The 24,139-nt window shown below is 37.8% G+C and overlaps 1 protein-coding gene across 3 annotated transcripts in view; it reads left to right on the forward strand.

The window, feature by feature from the left end:
• Nucleotides 1-23,844, forward strand: part of Gabpa (GA binding protein transcription factor subunit alpha) — a 29,865-nt gene extending 6,021 nt beyond the window's left edge. For all 3 annotated transcript variants that reach the window (XM_036203196.1, XM_036203194.1, XM_036203195.1), the window contains exons 3-10: nt 348-492; nt 3,565-3,649; nt 5,395-5,640; nt 12,870-13,064; nt 16,298-16,351; nt 17,148-17,288; nt 17,501-17,693; nt 20,689-23,844. In XM_036203196.1, the coding sequence (XP_036059089.1) occupies nt 348-492; nt 3,565-3,649; nt 5,395-5,640; nt 12,870-13,064; nt 16,298-16,351; nt 17,148-17,288; nt 17,501-17,693; nt 20,689-20,917 (1,288 nt within the window). In that variant the 3' untranslated portion in view covers nt 20,918-23,844. The remainder of the gene's footprint in view (nt 1-347; nt 493-3,564; nt 3,650-5,394; nt 5,641-12,869; nt 13,065-16,297; nt 16,352-17,147; nt 17,289-17,500; nt 17,694-20,688) is intronic.
• The last annotated feature ends 295 nt before the right edge of the window (nt 23,845-24,139 follow it).

Here is a 24,139-nt window from a genome sequence, read left to right on the forward strand (position 1 = left end):
TTGAAAATAACTTGAGAGGTAATATAAAGGCACACATTTCCCCTTAGTATACATCCAGCACTCATTTATGTACTACTGCATGCATTTTTATATATATATATATACATACATATAGCTAAGCATGTTTTTAGGAGTGTTTAATTAGCTATGAGATTTAGCATTCATATTGACAACATTAGTCCATGAGTCTAATATCAAAGAAGAAATTAGTGCAGAACATAGAAGGAAAGAAAAGAGTTTCAAAGACCATGTATGTTTTTGGTATTAATTTTGTTTTGAGCATAGTGTTATCTTTATTATATCAGAATAACATGTGATTATTAACCTTTATCTCCATTAACATTTAGCATTGTGGAACAGACCTATACCCCAGCTGAATGTGTAAGCCAGGCAATAGACATCAATGAACCAATAGGCAATTTAAAGAAACTACTAGAACCGAGACTGCAGTGTTCTTTGGACGCTCATGAAATTTGCCTGCAAGATATTCAGGTAAGGTTTATCTCTGTAAATATCTATAAATATGTCTGATATACAATTTGAGCACTTAGAAATGAAAATTCTTTCAGCAAATTTCCTGTATCTAAAATTTAAGGATTGGGTAATAAAATTGAATTGCATGAATAAGTCACTTGTTCCTTTTTACTTTCATGAATATGAAAGTCAAATTAATGATAGAGTAGTGGGAAGCATTAAGAAGTGAGACTGAAGAACTTTGTGCTCACTGACTTAACTTACTTAATACGAGTTTTCTCACCTTTAGAATGAGGGCCATTGACGGAATGGTTTGTATTGCCTTTTTTTGTTTGTTTGTTTGTTTTTTGTTTTTTCCGAGACAGGGTTTCTCTGTGTAGCTCTGTGCCTTTCCTGGATCTCTCTCTGTAGACCAGGCTGGCCTCGAACTCACAAACTCACAAAGATCCACCTGGCTCTGCCCCCCAAATGCTGGCATTAAAGGTGTGCGCTACCACTGCCTGGCTGTATTGCCTTTGCATTTTCTCTGGTAGTAAATTGGAAGTATTTCCCATTGTAGTATTGTAGTATTTTGAAGCTTTCTCACAGACTTGGTTTACCTTTTTTCCAGGTGACCCTACCTTAATGTATAAGAAGTAGTAACTTGAGTAAGATTGCTGAACTAGTGTTCCATGACTTTTCTTAAGCTCACAGTAATTACTAGCATCTGGACACTTCTTCACATTAACAGATGAATGTATATTTTGTCATTTTTCTAAATTGTTTGCTTCGCTTATTTTATTTTATTATTATTAATATATATTTTTTTTGTTTTTCTAGATAGGGTTTCTCTGTTTAGCTTTGGTGCCTGTCCTGGATCTTGATCTGTTGACCAGGCTGGCCTCGAACTCACAGAGATCCGCCTGCCTCTGCCTCCTGAGTGCTGGGATTAAAGGCGTGCGCCACTGCCCGCCCAACTTTATTCTTTACTTTCTGTAATCTTCATGACTGTCTTGTGATACCATTTTTCCATGTATTACAGAACTTTGCCTCAGTATTTTAAAAATTTGAGTCCTCTGCAGTTACCATTAAACAATATTCTGTTATAAAGTAAATTGAAATATGCATTAGTTGCTATTAACCATGTTTTAAGTCTTTTTCCTTTTAATATACATATAATATATGTTAATGGTGATTGGATATTGCCTTCTAAAATTAGAGACTATGGTTGTATCTACTTAAAACAACATGTTAAATTTTCTTCTTAGTAGTGAGAAGATAAATTAATATGGTATTTTGAAAGCAGTTGATATTCAGTATCTTATTAGAAGTGTAAAGTGCCCAACAGTTCTCCTTCAAAGAATTCCTACATAATGCTCACCTGTGTAATAGTATATTTATAAAGATCCTAAAAGTAAATCTTTTAAAACAGAATATTCAATACATAAAGGCAGGATTCAAAATAGTCACTAAAAGTGGTGAGCTAGAGCTATAAGGATAGAGCACTTTGAGTTAAACACTTGCAGAATACTTCTAAGTGATCCTATTTACTTGTATCAGTCATCAAAAACCACCATGTTATTATTTCTATTCTGCAATGAAAACTAGAATACCTGGCCTCATAATGAAATACGGCCTACAAAGTACCTATTCTATCAGTTTCTCAGTAAGCCTTTCTGGATAATGGAAGTATATGTAAATCATGATATCATTAACTTGAGAGCTATGCTGGGATTTCACATACCTCTAGCACCTTTCCTCAGTTGAATAAAGAATGTGAGCATGGCAGCTTCTGTCTCCCATGTCAGTGCAAGCATGCATTTGACATTAGTACCTGCTGCTTCTGGGAATGCGTTGGCATCGTCAGATAAATGCCAACTTGAAAGCAGCTGGAGCAATCACTGAGTTGTACTTCTTTGAAGAATATGTTACATATTCAACCATGCTGGAGCCTTGTCCTTATATGTCCAAGTCTTAGTATGCTGTTGTATTCAGGATCTGAGATCTAACTCTTCAAGATACATAGGCCATAGCTTCTAGTAGGTAATGCTAGAGTCCTCTTGACCTGGAGGAAAGTCTTGATGTTCAGAGAATGTTTAAAATGCCAAGTAAAGACTTACATTCAGGAGTAGAAACTGCCACATTTAGCCAGTCCAATGTGTTACAGAGTTTGTTTTGTTTCTGTTCAAGTTGGATATAAAGTCCACTTAATACTATAGGTTTTCTGTATAAGACATTGTAAGTCGTTGAAATTGGGATCATACCTTTACTGAATTCTTGGTAATAAGAGTGAAAGGAGGATTTGTGTGTTGAGTATATGTGCAGACCCATGGAGACACAAGGTACTTATGATGGAAGCCTGTTCCAAGCTAGTGATACAATATCAGAGGTCAAGATTATCTTTATGTCATTAATCAGCCATGGTAAGAAATGCATTCACTAGAAGGAGCTATGAAGAGAAGAGAGCACCAGTGTTCCAAGGACATGGAATGATGACAAGAGTAGGTCCAGTAGTTGAGCCATGAATCCTTTAATTATATTAACGTTATGATCAGAGGCTTTAGCGTGAATCCTGAGTTTTAATATGTGGTGGCATTAATTACAAGGGAGATACGGCATGAATATGTTAGTAAACTTAGATAAATTGTCAGCAGCTAATTAACGTCTTAACTTATCTGATAAACATTGGATTACCTTGTCTTTAAAATGCATTTGCAGAATGAAGAATTGCCTGTTGGTGTTATTTAAGATCCCAGCTGAGACTGCAGAGCTTCCGTAGAAAGCTGCCACTTAAAATAACTTTGCAGCAGCAGGGAGTGATTGCAGGATGTCTGTCTGCCTGGCACTCATGAGGCCTGACTAGTCCTCAGCACCACCAAAATAGAAAAATTAATGTGGTGGGTTTCTGCTGTCCTCCATTACTTCCTCAGTGGTGAAAATATTTCTAGTTTTAGCAAGTAAATAGTATGACAGCTTTATAATTAAATACATTCTTATAAATTATTAGTATGCTCAGGAATTCCGTTTGGTACACTGGTTTATACTAAACCACAGACAGTAACTTAGCTAATGATTGAGCTAAAATAATCTTACTTACACTTGTCTGTTTAGCTGGATCCAGAACGAAGCTTGTTTGACCAAGGAGTGAAAACAGATGGAACTGTACAGCTTAGTGTACAGGTAATTTCCTACCAAGGTAAGTTGCTTCCATTGGAGATACTTAAGAATCGAGTTCATGTTTGTCCCACAAGATAGCTGAAATCTGTCTGCTGAAGGTGTTTGAGACAAGTGTCCAGATGCCTGGAGTGGTTCTAGACTGGTGTTTTTGTTCACTGAGTACATCTTCAGGGTAAAGCTGAGTGTATAGCATCTTTCCTGTAAGTGAGATAGTGCTATATATTGAACTATAATAGCAGATCACATCATAAAGAACTGTTTCTTCTAACATTTTTATTCCTTGAGAATTTTATTCTATTTTTATATTCACCCCCACTCCTGCCCTTACCAGTTTAGTTTATTTTTAATAAATACTATATCTTACGTACAGTTGTTTACCATTGTTCTTAGAGTATCATTTCTAAGTGTAATTCTGATTTCTGAAATAGCTTTAAGTTTTTGCCTCACTAAATCTCCATTGAGGAGTCTCTGTAGTGATAAATCACTTACCTCAACTTTATTTCTATCCTTTCCACAGGAACTACAGTTTTTAATGATATAGGGCCTGACTGTCTTTAGGATGAGGGTTAATTGATGTGAATTTAATTGAACAAAGTCAGCAGATGTTTAGGATGGAAGACAAGGGCTGAGGAGATGGCTCAGTCTGTAAAGTGCTGTGAGTGAGTGTGAAGACCTGAGTTCAAATCCCACCACCGCGTAAAAGTTGGACACTGGTTCTTACCTATAATGCCAGTGTGGGGAGCAGAGAAAGGAAAATCCTTGGGACTTGCTGACTTTCCAGTCAAAATTAACTGTGGCACTCAGACTCAGTGAAACATCCTGACCCAAAAAAATAAGATGAAGGAAGATACCACACATCAGTTCTGACTTTCATGTGCATGTGTACACCTGTACGTAGGTGTACACACACACACACACACACACACAAGTAAAAAGAAGGCAGACAGCCAAGTACAGTGGCACTTGGAAGGCAAACACAGGGCAATAGCTATTTTGGGCTTCATGTGATCCTATTTAAGAGAGAAAGAGAACAGAGTCTTATTTTAATTTTCTTAGAAGGTTTGTAAAATCTTGAAGAATGTGTAGCTACTCATGCACTTTCTAGTTTCTGGAGTTTTTTATATCAATATCATTATTATCAATACCTTCATCTTTTTTTCTATTACTGTTGTAAGAAGTGGCATTTTTTTCCCATGTGGTATATGTAGGTAAGGTTTGTCAAGTTAGTGTGCTCAGGTGTGAATTACTGCTAAAACTTAGAATGCTAAGTTAAAGAACTTTTAGATATTCTCTACATAGGTGTTAAATTTTATTACATTTGACTTTACTTTTTTTTTCTTCAAGCATACATTTTTATTTTTCAATTATTTCAGGATAAATTGCAGACATGATTATTTTCTATCTCTAAATATATCATCAGTGTCTGTGTTTCCTTAAAAACAAGGGTCCTAGACTAGGGTACAGCTCAGAGCTAGAGTACTTCCATCTTATGTGTGAGGCCCTGTGTTTGATCCTCAGCACTGCAGTAAAACTGCTCAAGCATTCTTCTGTGTAATCACATAACTGCCAAAGTCAGAAAATTAATATTGACACAGTACTGTTGCTGTAGAATTGTACTTATTTAGAAATAAAGATCTGTTCAGTTTTTCATTATTTCAAGAACTTTCTCATTATTTTCTCATTTGGAAAAATAAACTTTGGTTTTAGCTCTTTGTGTCTTGTGGTTTTTATTTAAATTTGTATTTTTGTTTTATCTCCTGTTAGGAATTGAACCAAAGCTAAACATTCTTGAAATTGTTAAAACTGCGGAAACAGTTGAAGTGGTCATTGATCCCGATGCCCACCATGCAGAAGCAGAAGCACATCTCGTTGAAGAAGCCCAAGTGATCACTCTTGATGGTACCAAGCACATCACAACGATTTCGGATGAAACCTCGGAGCAAGTGACGAGATGGGCTGCTGCGCTGGAAGGCTACAGAAAAGAGCAGGAGCGCCTCGGGATCCCCTATGGTAATGAGACAGTTGGGGGTGGGAGCAGTCAGGGAATTAGATGTGGGTAAGATGGAACATTTTTAATGTAGATGTTCTAGAAAGATGATTGGTTTTTACGTATCTAGTTTTGAACTATAACATACTAAGAACATAATGAACAAATACTATGCTGATTGCTTGGAATACAAAGAATTATTAGAAGGAATTCTGCCCGTAGCGTGTTCACAGTGTAGTTGAAGAGAAAGATGATAAATAAAAAGAGGTGAGTGTCATAGAAAGTTTAAACTGTCAGTGACTAATACAAATAAAGCATGCCTTTAGAACATAAAAGAAATGAATATTTTGAGGAATACCAAATGGAGTTGAGACAGTAGTTCATGGATTCAGGGCAAGCTTAGGCTTCTGTAGCAGGCCCTTTCTCAAAAAACAAACAAGAATGTCATAGGATCAGAGTACTCTGAGGAAAATGGGGGTGAGTTTATTCTGAGAAACTACACTGCCATGAAGGATGTTTCAAACAGGAGACATTTAGAGCAAAGCGTAGACCTGGATAGGTGCAAGAGTACTTACTTGGCTGTATTGGATCAAGAGTTATTTCTCACATCGCAGAACTGGATTTGGTCAGTGAAAGTGATAACTAAAAAAGAAAAATGAATATTGCCCAGGTGTCCATAAGGCACATAGTGGCTGAGTGAGAGAAAGCAAGAACATAGTATGAGCGTGGACTGGGTGGCTTCTTTGGCAGTAAAAAGGAAGAGAGGTGAGAACAGTGATGGGTTGGCAGATGGTGACCGTGGAGAGAGGTACTCATGCACTGACCTAACTTGGACAGCCTGAGTGACTGGAGCGGCAGTTTTCGGCACAGATTGGTCGCCTTTCATTACAGTGGCAGGACACTGTTCACTAGGCACCATGGTAAATTCTGGGCTAATGATGATCCCCAAGAGCAGAGCATGCCTTTGACGACACACCCCTTAACCCTGTATAGGACTGGCCTTAATGCCTGATGCTAGCTAGGCAAGCACTTGACCTTTAAACTAAATTCCTAACTGCTAAGCATACCTTTGAAAGTCTTGGAGGATGTAGGGATGTCTGGTATAAAGACTTCTTAAGGGAGAGTATTGGTAGGTAGCACTTGACTTTGAAGTAAAGTACATAATCAGTTTAGGGTACCCTTAAATTCACATAATTTCAGCAGCACAAACTCTCAGGCTGGAGATACAGATAGTGTGTCGAGCACATTCATATTGGGTTTGTATTTGAAGACATAAAAGTAAAAGTCTTTTGAAAGAAACACGAAAAAGAACACATTACTGGTTCCAAGACAACATGTAGGGCAGGAGAAAAAGGGAAACAGGAAAACATTAAAGAATGCCATGTGTAATGGCACATGTCTCTATTCCCAGCACTCCAGCGGCAGAGGCAGGCAGATCTCTTTAGTTCTGGGTCAGCCAGACCTGCATAATGAGACCTTGTCTCAAAAATAAAACTCAAAATCAGTGGTACAGCTGAAGACAGAAGGAAATTACTATGAAGTATCACTACTATTGAGGGAGAGTTATAGGTCAGTAACACTCTTGAGATGCTTTTGAGAAAGTCAGAAATAAAAGTAACATCTAGTTTGGTAATCATAGAACGATTGTTTAATTTGGGTTTAAGTTACTGTAGAGTTTCGATAAAGCTGAACTATAGGGGACAACTTAGAAATGAGGGAACATTCATTAGAAGCAATAGAAGAAAAATGTTAGGGAAACAAAGTATCATACAGTTGAAGAGTTGGGAGTGTGCTCTTAACCACTATTCCCTCAATAATACAATAACAACTTAGAGTATTCACGTTGTATTAGGTATCTTATTAGACATGGTGTAAGTTACATTCTTTCATGGACATCCTTCATAAGTAAATACTGCACTATTTTGTAGAAGACATAGAGTCTGAGGAATTTGGTATCCCTGGCCTTCTGCAACCAGTTCCCCATAAATGCCAAGGGATAGCTATATGCAATTCCTTATTGTGACATGTAGAAACTTACTTTTGGCATGTAGAAGCTAGTGTGGCTATATAGTTTATTTGACCTTTGTGATAGCAAGTTCGGAATCACCTGAGAGGAAATGCTGAGAAGGGAAGAAAGGGACATGAAAATGCTGAATAGTGTTTTGCAGTGTTTGCTGCATTTTCCATAAGACATCTTCAGTAGTAGTAGAGTCACAGGAAGTAATCATAAAGGTGATTGATTCTCTGTGGTTCAAGGTCCTACTAGGAATGTCATTTACTTAAAAGCACATTTAAGCCGAGCGGTGGTGGCACATGCCTTTAATCCCAGCACTTGGGAGGCAGAGGCAGGTGGATCTTTGTGAGTTTGAGGCCAGCCTGGTCTACAAAACAAGTTCCAGGACAGCCAGGACTGTTAACACAGAGAAACTCTGTCTCCAATAAATAAATAAATAAATGGATGAATAAATAAATAGATAAATAAATTTAAAATACTTGAGATCATCATTGATGAAATGCTTTGTCATGAAATTTTTATCTACTAGGCAAGTGTCTTAGTTAGGGTTTCTGTTTCCATGAAGAGATACCATGACCATGGCAAATTTTAAAGGAAAGCATTTAATTTGAGGTGGCAGCTTACAGTTCAGAGGTTCAGTCCATTATGACAGGAAGCATGGTGGCATGCAGGCAGACATGGTACTGGGAAAGTAGCTGAGAGTCCTACATGTTGGAGGCAACAGTAAGTTGACTGAGACACTGAGCAATATCTTGAGCTTGGGAAGCATCAAAACGCGCCCTGATGGTGACATACTTCCTCCAACAAGGCCATGCCCAATTACACTGAAACAACCATATTCCACTCCCTGGCCCCCAGAAGCTTGTAACAATATCATAAAGCAAAATGTATTTAGTCCAACTTCAGAAGTCCCCATAGTCTATCACAGTCTCCATAGTGTTTTAAAAATCCAAAGTTCAAGGTCTTTTCTGAGAGATTCATGCAGACTCTTAACTTTAATCACCTGTAAAAATCAAACTCAAAAGCAGATCACATCCTTCAGCACATAATGACTCAGGATATACATTGCTGTTCCAAACACAGGGAAGGAGAGTAGCAAGGAGATACTGGGCCAAAGTCAGACTGAGAGTCAGCAGGACACACTCCAGACTGCACCTCTGCAATCCAGGCTTCAACTAAACAGCTTCACACGGTGGCTTCTCTACTAGGCCTCCGTTCAGGGACACCCCTGACACATTTAATTACATTCAAAATACCACAGCAAGCTTACAAATGAGTAATATTTTCTCAGAAAACTATCATTTCAAACTTCTCTTTCTTGATCTACATGCAGTTTTTGACAAGTTTACTACCTCAATTACCACTGAAATATAATATGATTAACTATAACTACTTTAAATGTCTTTGAAATACTGACCCACATTGGGAAATCCCTTAAAGTTCACATTAATATAAACCAGCTTTCTCTCTTGATAGCAGCTTAGACACTTCTTCATTCATGTGGTTATACGTGCGAATATTTTTAGTATTGCCCATTAAACTAATCTGAAAATGAAATTAATAACTTTTTAGTAGTTACAGCTCTATCAAAGAGATGGGCTATCCAAAATGTTAAAACAATAAAAACAAATTCAGAGTCAAATATGTATTTTTTCCTTTATGAAATACATATATTGAAATGATAGCTTGTGATTTTTATTCTTTTTTAAAAGAATTTTCTAAAAATTTGTTTTTTCCAGATACTAACATTTAATAGCATATGTAGATTCTTAAATACAAATAATATTCACACAATAAAAGTATTAGTGATTGTATCTAACTAGCTATCCAGTTCCATAGCTCTGTCTTCTCCACACTGGTAAACTCCTTTGTTTAGCCTCTCTCACAGGTCTGATAGAAAGCAAGCTTCTTAGAAGCCAGTTCTGCACCAGCTTTCATCTGATGACTTGGCTGGTGTGTGTGGTGTGGTGTAGATGGTTTGCTTTAGTGTGTTTTTTTGTGATGAAGCCTTCCTATGTGGCCCAGATGGACATTAGCTTATGGTCATGCAGCGTAAGCCTCCCCATTTACTGGGATTGCAGGCACTTGGCTTCCTTTTCTGTTTTATAAACTGCTCTGTAACTTTCACTTAAGTTAGTCTGATTGCCTTAGGCCTGCTCATTTGTTAAAGAACATGTTAGACAACTTTTAGGTTTCCTGAGTTCAGGATGGACTTCTTTTTTTGTTCTTTGACTGGTTTTTTGTTAGTGTGTTTATAGACAGTCTCCCTCTAGCCCAGGCTATCCTAGAATTCACCAGCTTGTCCTGTTCTTGCAGCAGTCACCTGCTCAGCTCCCTGAGTCTTATTTATAGTTGGCTAGGTTTGTATGCACATCCAGACTTTGTTTCTCAGTCTCCTGTGGGTCTGGAAGCAGCCTGCACATCTCCGGAGCTGTCCTCTTGGCCTTTGGGTCACTGTATGCTGAGGCCTCCAGTTCTGTGTTCTTAGCCTCAACCTTTTGTTTGCTCCCCATTCTTTCATTCCATTTACAGATTCTCTGGAAAGGGTTCCTTCAAAAAGATTTTTGGCTTTATACTTCCAAACAATACATTTTACTCTGCTCTGCTTGTGGTAGTGTCATAGCACATTAAAGTGGACAATTTCACTTTTCTTTTAGGTTTGATGACCCCATTCCATTACTATTGTCATATAAAACATTCAGAGGCACCTTAATTCAAGTTCTTGAGCATCTGCTCTTTGTGTTTGGTCTTTATCTTCGTTTGGTTATAGTAAGAACCTTTTCTTTCGTCGTGGTATGCATTAGTATTTATTCATGGTAATGTGTATTCTTAAAAGAACAATCCCGCCGAATACATTAAATGAGTTCCCGCCTCTTTATCCTTCTGCCTTTCTTGCTGCCTGGAGTCAGCACGACCTGAGCAGTCCTAGATCTGAAGCAAGGAGTTCTCACTTTCTACTGGGATCCTCCCTGGTGGACAGTTTGGGTCGTAGTTTGGCTTTCCTGAGTAAATTGGTTCTTGCCCAACTTAATGTTTAGGAGCTAAACCTCTGTCCCCCTCGTGACTGTGTCTGGGTTGCTGTGCTTGGGCATCCCTAAGTAAGTGCTGCTCTGAGAAAAGATGAATACGCGGCCAGTTCAGTAGATTACACTGAACTACTACTATCTACGGATAGTGTTTGAGGAAAACAGGAGAGGCTCTTTCCCTTGCCTTACGTATCTTGATAGTTTCCTGTAAATTTCTATAGAAAATGAGCTGACTTTCTGAAATCTTTGAAAGGGAGGTGCGGTTCAAGGTAACTTGGCTAACTCAGAGCCGTCTTAGTTGCTCTCAGGTAGCATTCCAGGGCTGAGCAACTCCAGGCTGAGCGCTAGGCTCTCTCAGCTCTCCTTTGCTGCCTAGTCACTCTCATGCACTCCACCCTTCATGGTCCCCACCCCTCCCTCCTTTCTTGCCTTTCTCTCGCTTTTGTTGGCAGTAATGGAGGTTGACCCCATGGACTCATGGATGCTTGACAAGCACTCTACCACTGAGCTGTATCCTCAACCCTCTTTTCAAGTTTTTGTTTTGAGACATGGTCTCCTTAAATTGCCCGGGCTGGCCTTGAACTGTGAATGATCCTCCTGCCTCAAACACCCAGGTAACCAGGCACCACCAGGCCCAGCATCTGTTCGATCTCTATTGTCTCTTTTGTTGTTTCCTTCCTGATCTGCTTTCACCAAGCCGTGTCTGTGCATCTCCTTGTTGTGCCCCTGTGCTTCTCACTGTGTTCTCATCCTTCCCTGACCCTGCATTCAGTGGCTGCTGCCTTAGGAAAACTATTCTGTAGCATTTGTGTTTGAGTTTGGCCTGCTGTACTTCCCGTGACTGCTTCTTGGCTGAATTCCGACTTCCTTTGCTCAGAATGAATTATGTTGTTCGCTTCCCTTTGCATTCTTCTGCATGACTTTTTTACTACCTGAGATGAGAGCTGACTGTTGGCCAAGCTTCCCTCAAGTCTCCTGAACGGTTGGGGTTACAAGAGTGTGCCACCACACACACACACACACACACACACACACACACACACACACACACACACACAATATCTAGAAACATGGCTTTGTCTTCACCCATGTATGATATGGACTCTGTGGTAGATATTTTGTCACCTGGGTGTTTTTCTGTTTGGTTTTGGTGAGCATTTATAGGTTTCTGGTTTCACCCTCAGTTGCTTTTCCTTCTGTCTCTCTGTGTACATTCAGAAAAATGACACTTTATTCCCATCTTCCTAGACTTTTCCCCTTCTCTTCTTGCTTTCAGTCCTGTGTTAATTTTTACTATAAATTGTTCCTTGACAAAAAGGTTGTTACTTCTTCACATAATTTTTTACTGAGTAACACACATTTGTTGGGTATGTGATCACTATTACTTGAGTAGACAGTCATCTTCAAACAAGAGTGCCAGTGCCAAAATTCATCCAGCATCAAGTCCCACAGATAACATTTCCTGTTAGGTGCCAGGAGTATAGTGATGAAATCTTTGTATATACTGGCAATCTTTTCCTTCTATTTGAAAATTCAGTTAGCTTGTAAAAACAAAAAGAACAGAAAAGTTGAAGTAATTTGGGTATTCTTTGTATAAAGTCAACAAATATTCAAGGTACTGTGGTAGACTTTGAAGGCAGATTTGCCAGTCTTTGGAGTTACAGCCTTGATACCAATGGGGGAATAGCTGAGTAACAGTTAGTTAGATACTACTCATAAGTGCCACCAAGTGTGAGTACAAGGTAGCTAACCTTTTATTGGAAGTGGCAGGGAAAGGGTGCATTGTGCACAAGGTGAAAAGTAATTCTAGCTCCCTAGGATCCCATTTAATTTGTCTCAAGGCACCAAACCATACAATACTACAAAATAATATTTGAGCTTGGGCAGTACCCTCCATTATCTCCTAGATAATATAGTTTAGTTGTCATTTGGCCCACTAGAGAATGATTTTATAGTTTGGTTTTTATGATAAATCAATTCCAGACTAACTGATAGAGAACCAAGTGACTCCTCTGGAGACAGATTGAGGAATTGACAAAGAATAAAGAAGAAAGTATAGCATCAGCATGAAAGTCGTTCTTCATAGAATCCATTGTTTCACTTGGAAAAACATCTGTCTGGATTTCATATGTGTATATATATGTGTATTGAGAAATTAACTGTAAATTGATCTAAGATGGAACTAGGCTAAAGGTAATATTTTTCTTTCTAGATCCTATACAGTGGTCCACAGACCAAGTCCTGCATTGGGTGGTTTGGGTAATGAAGGAGTTCAGCATGACTGATATAGACCTCACCACACTCAACATTTCGGGAAGAGAATTATGTAGTCTCAACCAAGAAGATTTTTTTCAGCGGGTCCCTCGGGGAGAAATTCTCTGGAGTCATCTGGAGCTTCTTCGAAAATGTATAAAACTAGAGTTATTATTTATTTGCATTGTAACTAAAGTTTTATTTTTTGTAACTTTGTTTTCATTTTATTGTTAATAAGCAAACACGTACTGTAGTAATTAACATTTATTGTTATAGGTAGTTTGAAGAGTTCTTTATGTATTATCTCAATTCCTATAGTAATGCCATAAAGTATTACTTTTCTGATTTTTTAATTTTTATGAGAGAAACTGAGGCTATGAGATTCCTACAGAGTGTTAGATCTAGGGAGTGTACAAACTAAGATTCTAGTTCAGGCTTATATGGCATTCCAAGGTCTCTCTTTTGTTTTTCTTTTTGAGACAGGTGTTACTATGTGCAGTGGCTAGCCTAATGCATGAACCTTGCTGCGGTTTCCCATGTGATGGGATTGCAGGTGCAAGCCTGGCTAAAGTGGCATCCAAAGTCTTCAGTCTCCCGGGGATGCTCCACCCTTAGCCCTTTTCGTGTGTTCTAACCATTGCCTTCTCTGTGCCTGGTCACTGTCTGCATTTGATCACAGACTTCCCTCTTAGCCTCTTATTTATAGAATCAGGCATTTGAAATGCCTTCTAGTTGAATAAATGAGATTTTTCTAAGAGCCACAAGGGACTATGCACAAAGCTTCAAAACTGCCTGGCTGACCAAAGAGTTCAAATAAATACAATTGTTTTGTTTAATCTATCCCATATGTTAATAACTTTTACAGTAAATGGTAAGCAATCTTATCAGTATGTCAGTGATGTTAGCCAAATCTCTGTAGTTTTCAGTTTATAAGTGGATAGATGCTGTTCTTTCTGTTAGAGTCAAGGGTGGAAATGTCACGGCTCCATCTTTGTTCTGCTATACACTGATGAGGAAAGAGGATCTTACACAGTAATTTGACAGTATTTTCATCCAAGGGTCATTCTGCTGTTGAGTAAGAAATGAGCTCTGGAAAGAAGCTCTGCTTGTTACATCTTGAATGGATTCTCATAGATGGTTTTTTAAGTGTTACTAAGAGTCTGTATATTCATTGGCTGTATAGCATTATTACCAGCTTCAGTTCTTATACACGAGTAAGTTGAATGTCTTGGTAGTACTTTCAGAGTCTCAACTGAATCATGTTCATTCAAACATTTTCTTGTTGGAATTCTTGGAACTACAACAGTAATAGTACTTAAAGTAGTCTCTTTTTCCAGTCTCTCCCAGATCAGCTCTTTCTTGTGCTTGGCACATTTTGATTCACCTGATGTTTCTCAAACTGTAAAATGAGTACTTATTTGCTCTTCATGTCAGGAGGCAAAAGTCTTGTTTATCCTTCCTTTTCCATGCAGTAGGATGGGTTCTCCTCAGAGAATCTCTGCTCTAGAGTTGTACAGCCTCCCTAAGTATCTCACAGAATTGCTTGCCCGTCCAGTGTGGATCTTTGCTCTGCTCTAGTAAGACAATGAATGGCGTTTGATTTTAGAATCCAAGGCCCAGGTCAGCATTTACAGAATGGGCATGATGATCTAGAAGGCTGTTTGTGACCGAATATCTGTAGTTCCCAAGTCTCCTCAGATCACTTCCCAAGAGAGCAGAAAGAAGAAAGTCCTATAGTTTAACTCTGGAAGGTACTGTTTCCTAGGACAGAACTGTTACTGAGCAGCCTGCTGGCTAGTGAGCCTTAGTGATTTCTTGTGGAGCTGTCTGAAGAGGGAGAACCTTTCTGTACCTTGATTACCACTTGGCCCATGTGAATGCAGCTCCTGTTAAAATTTCTTTTTTAGGTTCTACTATATTGGGAAGATAACGAAATGTTTCAGGCATACAAATTCTTGAGCATGCTTTTGATGGGAGCATCTGTCTTGTCAGCTTTATACCCTTAGAGCCTAATGTTTCCTCAAACTGCCCCATGTTCCCCAGGACTTCGCTTTTCAGCATTCTATCTCCTTCATGCATGGCCAAGAGTAGGGGGACTTTAGAGAAATACTGTATTCAGATTTCTATATTTTCTTAGATTAAATATTCAAAAACCTATCACTTTGTGTGTTCTGCTTTCCGTCTTGAGAGGCTCTAAGAACCATACCAAACTCAAGTCTTTGAGAATGAAGGTTTTGAAACTGAGTTTCCAGGTTACCAGTGTCTGGGCTGTCTAATGACTCATTTCTAATATGTCTCCTTTAAGGCTAAGCTACCTCTATTCATTTAGTGACAGATGGAACCATTTCAACTTTAGTAGCTCTTTTCTTCATTGAGACTTTTAAAAATAGTGAGGAAAAAAGTCTACCACAAACAAAGCCTTTAAGAGAGAACAGCTCTGAGGTAGAATGTTCAGAACTAGAGTCCTGAATAAAATATAATAATCCTCAGTTTACTGAAAAGTTAACTTTGTTGTGTGCTTCTTAAAAACAGTTTTCTTTAACATTCACAACAGCCTTGTGATCTGTGTGAGATCTCATTTAGATGTGAAGAATACCCAGAGGTCAAAAGTTTACCTAAGTGGTCATAATTGCTAAGATCTAAACCCTTATCTCTCTGAAGCTAGTCCTAAATAATTAAGACCTCAAATTTATGAGCCCCAAAGAAAATTCTGTCTAATAGGTAGGATGCAGACCTTGTCTTAGTCTCCTAACCCTTGTGGGCTCTTGTATCTCAAACTGGTCCCAGGCAGTTCACCCTCAGTCTTTTTGGGGTCCCAGGCTGATGACTCGCTTGGTCCCAAGATGATCACTGACAGGTTCAGTTTTGACAGTCAGGCATAGTTTGGAGTGCTGGAAACTTGGGTGTGTGATTATATGACAGGGTAAGCATCTGATCTGGGAAGAGTGACGTTGGTTGATGAATGCTTTGTAGAATATGCTGTCCAGGTCTGTGTTAGTCAGGGTTCTCTAAGGAACCAAACTGATACAATGAACTCCTGGCTGTACTGAAGGTCTAACACTGAAAGCGGTGTTTTAAACATGGTTACTTTGTAGCTCTTAGGACAACTAAGATTTTACTGGAAATTTAACTTTAGGAATATTATAAAGTTAAGGCAGGTCTGTTCAAAAGGGAATGTTCCAAAATGAAACATCTCAAGAGGTTTGGGGTTTTGTTATCCTGCTCAAGTTTCAGTTGTTTAATATATATCTTGTTTGTTTGTCTTACTGGTTTTGATTTTAATTATAGGGCTTTCTAGAAACATTGTGTTTGCTAAATTCAGTTTTACTGGACTGGAAATTATATTTTTGGTTTTAAATGAAAATGAATTTTTTTTGTCTTCTTCAGATGTTTTGGCAAGCCAAGAACAACAGATGAATGAGATAGTTACAATTGATCAGCGTGAGTATTCATTCATAGAATTTGCCCACTTATCAGTAGAAATGCTTCTTTATTAGATAATTTCAAGTTAAAGTTTCAGCATAGCTTTCTGACAGATCGTAGGGTTCACAGAGGAATGAAACATCATAACTGTCCCATGTAGACCAGGAATATAGCCTGTGTGTTGGGTTTGCTTACTTGAGATCCTGTTTTCCTTCTCTAAATTGAGAACTGATTATCCACAACTATTCTTTCAGAGTTTTTTCCTTTCTACCAGCTCTGCTACCCTAAATACTCTGTAGCCATTATTCTGTGCATGCTTGAGGCTTGCCACATGGATCTTTGGTTATTATTTAACACTGAGACTTAGCTTTGTTGATACTTGCAACTCTGTTTCAGTCATTGTCACTGCTGAATAGCATATCCAAAAATGCCAGAAATATTATCAGATTGTTAAGTTTAAATTTTATCCTTTCAATTTCAATGAGTGCCAGCTTTTCTCACAGTGCTCTTGGGTTTATAGTCTTATAAATGAATGTGAGTTCTTGGTATTCTATGTTTTCACCATCTTTGAAACCATTTTTATACACAAATGTGTTGTGACTTTGCTGATTGTTATTTGCCATTTTAAATTGTTGGAACCAGGAAGACTAGCTGTCCCTAAGCGAAGATTCACAAACTGCAACATAACTTGATTCTCTACCTAGGTCTGAAGGCTTTTCTTGACATAATTAGAGGGACATTAATTTTATTGATTGCATTTATTTTTACTTCCTATAATAGAAGGAAAGTGCTTTCCTTTTTACCTTTTTTTTAGCTGTGCAAATTATCCCAGCATCAGTGCAATCGGCTACACCAACTACGATCAAAGTTATAAACAGTAGTGCAAAGGCAGCCAAAGTACAGAGGTCGCCAAGGATTTCAGGAGAAGACAGAAGCTCACCTGGAAACAGAACAGGTATTTTTGCATGGATTGGTGTCATAAAACTTGTCAAGTTAGATATGTAAAAGTATAAATATAGACTGTCTCTCTGGCATTGTAGTTAATATTTCTAAATAAGAAGTTTGTTTTTGCCTTGGATGAGATTGAACCAGAGGACTTGTGCACTGCCTTTGACTTGTGTTAGTTTCTAACGTGATGACCTGTGCTTGTTCTGCTTATGGATTTAGGAAACAATGGTCAGATCCAACTGTGGCAGTTTTTGTTAGAACTTCTCACTGACAAGGATGCTCGAGACTGTATTTCTTGGGTTGGTGATGAAGGCGAATTTAAGCTGAATCAGCCTGAATTGGTTGCACAAAAATGGGGACAGCGCAAAAACAAGCCTACAATGAACTATGAGAAACTCAGCCGTGCCTTACGGTAAGCGTTTGTATGCTTTATTTGTTTCCCCCTGATACCAGACTTCTAAAATGCAGCTTCTCATTCTTGATGTAAAGCCTTGTAAGTAATGAAAATAAAATACTTTTTCTTAAGATAGTGGGTGTGAGCTGGGCATGGTGGGTGCATGCCTTTAATCCCAGCACTTGGGAGCCAAAGGTAGGCAGATCTCTGAGTTCAAGGCCAGCCTGATCTATAGAGCCAGTTCCAGGACAGCCAAGGCTACACAGAGAAACACTGTCTTGAAAAACCAAAAAAAAAAAAAAAAAAAGATAATGGGTATGTGTTTAGTTGGTTAATGATGCATGGCTCAGTGGATAAAGGTGTTCACCACAAGCCTGCCCTGCCAAGTTTCCTCTCTAGAGCTACACAATAGGAGAGGAGCGCTAGCTTCTAACACACATACACATACACACACACACACACACACACACACTAAACAGAATGTGATTTAAAAAAAAATTTAAAGCTAAAACTGACTTTTAAGAGTTTACTGATAATTTTGTGGTACATAAAGCTTTTTTAAAAGATTATAAGATTATTTGTCTTATGCAATTAAAAGCATCCCTGTTCAAAAATGGCCTGCTTATTAATCTTTAATATTTTTTTATAATTTGCATTACAAAGAGGCTATTTACATACTAAATTGAATGTATATTGTATCAAATATGTGAATACTGTCTTCCACTTTTACAATTGTATTTACAGTTTTATCCTTTACGTCTGCCTAAATCTGAATATCCAAAAGTAGAACTTGGAATCATTTTCTCTAAATACTATGAATACTCTAACTGGAAAGACCTCTACTTTCTTGTGTTAGTAAAGCTATGGGAGTACTTCCACACTGTGGCCAGAAGTGCCCTGCAGAACTGGATCCAGTGAGGAGTGCACTTGTGCCTGCCAAGTTCCTAAGTAACTTTTCTTAGTAGATGACAAAACAGAAATGTCTGAATGTCCACACAAATAGAATATCCTAAATCAGACCGCACCCATGTATCCATCAGCAAAAAAATGAGTAAGCCAGTTGTGATACATTCGAGTATCAAAGATGAGCTATGACCACAAATGGGATACAGTGATGTTCTCGAAATGGTCTCCCTCCCTCCCTCTCCCTCTCCCTCTCCCCCTCCCTCTCCCTCTCTCTCTCTCTCTCTCTGTGTGTGTGTGTGTGTTCATTAGTATAGTTTGGTAAGATAGGAAAAGCAAACTACAACACTTATGGATGTGCATTTCAGGAAAAAAATACAAAGGAGCAATGACATTAGTATCTTGAAGCAAAGGTAAAATTACTTACCTTTAGAGTGAGGATTGGTTGGGATGGAACAGAGGAGGCTCTAGATATTGACAGTCTATTATTAGACCTGAGTGGTAGATAATGGTAAACCATTAACTTTTGTGTCATTTGTGTTTATTTGATAATAGTTGAGAGTTGATGAGGTTTTAGTATCCAGTTTCACGAAGGTAAGGGGAGATAGCTGTGGGACTGAATAGAGGGAGAGAGCAAAGCAGAGCATGCTTTTGTATGGCACCTTGTGGTGCGTGCGCTAGATTGAAGGGAGGAAGGACTGGACACAATTAAGGCTTACGTGTGTGTGCTTTTTTCTTACCAAGAAACAGTGATTACACCAATTCTAATTACAGTCTAGAAAGAGGAAACCACTTTCTTTTTTCCTTTTCCCAAGTGTCTATTTATCATAAACTTGTATTTTTAAATTGCATGACAAGCTGAGGTTCTTTATGATGCCCTTTACCTCTTCCTATAGCCTGTTTGTTCTGACCCTTATAATTATTCTTTTGGGGCCTGTCCTAGTTAGGGTCTCTATTGCTGTGAAGAGACACCATGCCCATGGCAGTTTTTAAAAAAAATTTATTTTATTCAATTAACATTTTTCTTGTTTATTGTACATATCAACCACAGTTTCCCCTCCCTCTTCTCCTCCCACTACCCTCCCCAGCCACTCCTCCATTCAGAAAGGGCAGGCCTCCCTGGGCTTGAACAAAGCATGGTACATCAAGTAGAGGTAGGACTAAGCTCCTCCCCCTGCATCAAGGCTCAGTGAGATAATCCAGCATGGGAAACAGGTTCTTTAAAGGACCACAGCAATTTTTATAAAGGAAAATATTTCATTGGGGTGGCTAACTTACAGTTCAGAGATTCAGTCTGATATCATGGTGGCACATGGCGGCATGCAGGCAGACATGTGCTGGAGAAGGAGCTGAGATTCCTACATCTTGCAGGCAACAAAAAGTGGTCTCAAACACTGCGTGTCATCTTGAGAATGTGTAAGACCTCAAAGCCCACATCAACTGTAATATACTTTATCCAACAAGGCCACACCTTTTAATAGTGCCACTCCCTCTGGGGGCCATTTTCTTTTAAACTATCACAGGGCCTGTAAAGTTTTGTTTTTACCAAGAAATCTGGGGAGCCTTTATATGGTAAATGGAAAAGATGAAGGTATGTCTGTATTGTATTAGATATATCGATTTTTTGTTCTCTGGATTCTTATTAGCATAGCTTCTATTTTATAGAGGTTAACTGTGGCAGTCATTGTGTGCTAAGCACTTTATAAAGATTATCCCTTTACTCAGCAGTTCTATGAGGTAAGTACTGTTTTAACCTCATTTTATAGATGAGCAATGAAGGATTAGAGGAAATGGGATGTTCCTGTGCTCACAGAGGCAGCAAGTCCAAGAGCGAGTGAGGATTTGTAGCATGGTCTCTGGTTCAAAGCCCTTTGTTAGGTTCTGTTGCTGTTTCCAAGGCTCTTTGTTTTGTCTTCTCTTTAGTAATTATGTTGGTCTCTAAATCAGTGTGTTAATCACAATCGTTAAAAGTTCATTTTGAAAGTTTCATGTCATTAACTATTGTGGTGGGTACAGAGCTCTGTAGACTTGTATTTGTAGAAAAGTCTAAAACATAGGGAGTACAAACTTCATTTTTTACAAGGTCCTAATATGGTTTCTCTTTTTAAAGGTATTATTATGATGGGGACATGATTTGTAAAGTTCAAGGCAAGAGGTTTGTGTACAAATTTGTTTGTGACTTGAAGACTCTTATTGGATACAGTGCAGCAGAACTGAACCGCTTGGTCACAGAATGTGAACAGAAGAAACTTGCAAAGATGCAGCTCCATGGAATTGCCCAGCCAGTCACAGCTGTAGCCTTGGCTGCTGCCTCGCTACAAACAGAAAAGGACAATTGAGACCTAGGACCTCTTGGGAGTCTGAGGCTTTTCTTAAATATTGAGAGCAAGCTTTGCTCTAACCTTTATTACTGAATTTGAATCTTATTTCTAGACTGTACAATCTGATGCATGATTTTTTTATAAATATTTCATACTCTTGTGAATTTGGATCTTTTTACTTTGAGCATATATTTTAGAAAATGTACGTTAAAGGATCCCCACGATGCCTGAAGTGTGAGAGCAGGTTCATCATGGGGTAGTTTGCTAACAGTCAGGAAAGCTAAACTGGTCAGTATTCATGTCTAGCCCTACCAAAATAGCCAGTAGCGTCTGAAGATGACGGTAAGGAAGTGTCTCCAGGAAGCAGCTGGTGACACTAACCATTGCTGGAGGGAAGCTGTTTCCTCTCTGCTGCTTTACACAGAGCCTGAAAAAGGAAATCCTCAGCTAACGCATGTGTGCCTGTTTCATCTAATCAAGCAGAGCTAAATGGTCATATCAAATACAATTATATTGATAATTACTAAACTATCAGGTCATTAATTTATATATTTGCAAGTAAAAAATAAGTTAACTGGCAGAAGAGTGTTGAATGAGACCCAGGTTTAAAGCTGGCTTAACTCAAGCCATTACTAATGGTTTTCTGTATAGTTTATTCATTATGTCAGGACAAGGACTTAAATTATTTTAAGAGAGGCGTTTAATTCTAATAAACCAGCTATTGCAAAAATTCCAAGATGATATCATTCTTTCTCTCAGATTTAAAAAAGTATACCTCAGCAAGAAAATAAAAATTTGGTTTAACTTCCTTTTTTAAATTAATCTGTAGTACCAGATTATTATGCAACACCATTTATATATTCATTTCTGTGTTTTTGATAAAATGACTTTAGATCAGACAAAAGTACTTAACGTTTGAAGATGTTAGTAAATGACTTGTGAATAGTTAAGAAAGGATATTTGCCTTGGCGCTGTAGGTGATCTTTAAATAAACTTCCCACTTGTTTCATCTTTTTTCCTTTTGAATATTGTCTCTAAAAACATATATGGCCAACTAATCACTTTCTGCATGTATGAAGACATAAAAGATATTCAAAAGGAAGACTATTATTTCTAAAATCTTTAAATAAATCTTATATGAGATGCCTTAGTGCTTGCTAACACTAAGAAGAAAAGGCTAGAAAAAAATCTTTTTTCTTTTGTTTGTTTGAAGTATTTTGCATAAATCATGATATGAGAGACTAGCAAATAGTTTTCAAAGCAGAAAGGTGTTCCTCAGAACAGTATAAAGGCTACTTTATACACCCTTCTCATTTTATTCCTTGAGTTAATGCCAGAAACGGCTTTAGCAGAACCCTTTGGGTGTTGACCAGCAGGGGAAGCACGTGTGACTGCAGCGATGGTGTCACCAGGACTAAGCAGTGGCTGGGCTTATGAGGGACAGGAAAGAATGGGTGCTCACCTCCTGCATCATCCTTTCTACTGCTGTGCCATCAGTCTTCAAGGATGGTTAGTTTGCTTACATTAAGTCCTTTAAGATTCTACAGTAAATACTTAAAAACAATTCAATTGTATTTTTATTTTATTTTTAGTGAAGAGCTGGCAAATATCAGTATAATTTAATCCCCAAGATTTTAAGACTATCTGAGTATAAAAATGGTCTTGAGGACCTAACTTCAGATAACAATTTAGTATCTATAAAGAAGGCTTTGCTCATCTTTTCAAAGCCTGGAGAGCCATAAGTCACTGTTTCAAAGCAGGATATTTCCATAATACGTTTTGAGCTTGAGAATCTGATAGTTAAAATGTTTCAGAGACGTGGTGTAGAGGACAGGCTTTATGTTTCATTTGTTTGTTTTTAAGAAACATCCGTATTTTTAGGTCCCTAAAACCTTACTAGGCATTTTCAAATGCGTTTAAAAAGAAGAAGGAAAACAAAACACACCTGCATTCTGTAGATGTTCTTTCTTTGGTAGCTTTCGTTTTAGTCGTAATTGAATAGTCTCAGACTTTAGATGTTCAATTCTCTCCACCTCTCACATCCTTCTCTGCACCTCCACACAGGAGATGACAGGGATTTCTCCTTGATTCGAGCTTTATTACTCTGTCTCCACTTCGATACAAAATCGCTGTTTCCTTATGAGGCCACAGTTTGCTAGTCTTTTATTAAAAACAACTCATGTGCTAAAAGAAAAATATTAATTTGTGGTATTCTTTGCTCAGTTTCATCATACATTTTTTCCATAGAATTTAAGATACGGTCAAACAGAAAAAACATAAAGTTGTTTGACCATCTTTTGTACCTTGTACATTCAAGAATAATGAAATGTTCATTTTGTTTTAAAATAATTTTTCCATGTGATGTTTACATTGAGCTCATTTTATACATGTGCTAGCCTGAAGTCTGAACACTTGTGTTGACATTAGAAAAGTCCAGCTAGTTAGGCAGAATTGCTGTGTGTGGTTGATCTCCATGTGATGAATTAACTGATTACATTCACTTTGGTGTCAATCCATGTAAATAAATTAGGAAAAATTATTTAATTTTTCTCCCCAGATAAATGGTGGTTCTCAAGTATGGTTATTTCTTTTAAGGAATGTATCCAAATATTTTTGGCAAGTTCTGTCATTTTCTGCATTACCATTTATGCTACTGCCTTTTATAAAGAACTAGTGTATCCTTGAGGTAGCACAAAAATGTTTTAAAATTTATAACTGCAAAACTAACCTGTGACTGACTTAATGTCTTCAGATCTAAGGCTATAAAAACGTTGATATTTCAATATTTCACTTATTCCCAGGAAAAAGTATTCTCAGTCTTTTGTAGAAGGGAGAATTTTTGCATACATTTTTACTCTTTAAATAAAGACACTTATACTATCATAATAACAATTATGTATTTCTTTGGTTTTTTTGTAATTTTACATAAAACAGTTATTTTCTATTTTTACTCAGATAAAAATATTTGTGCATAAAATGTAAAAATAGTAAATGAGAAAAATAAAACTATTATACAATAAATTCTTATGTTGAAAGTTTTTGTTTTTTGTTATCTTCTGAAAAAAAAAACAAACAAAAAAACAGATTCCTGGGATTTTTAGTTGGTTGAAGATCTTGACAGTCCACTCTGGTGAACATACTTTTGTTCCTCTGTATTTCTTTTCATTGCTTAAAACCTATCAAAGTACTTAAAACCTATCAAAGTAGTAATCCCCAGGACCCCCCATGGAACAAAACATA

Source organism: Onychomys torridus, chromosome 12, assembly GCF_903995425.1.
Source record: "Onychomys torridus chromosome 12, mOncTor1.1, whole genome shotgun sequence".
Classification (NCBI taxonomy): Eukaryota; Metazoa; Chordata; class Mammalia; order Rodentia; family Cricetidae; genus Onychomys; species Onychomys torridus.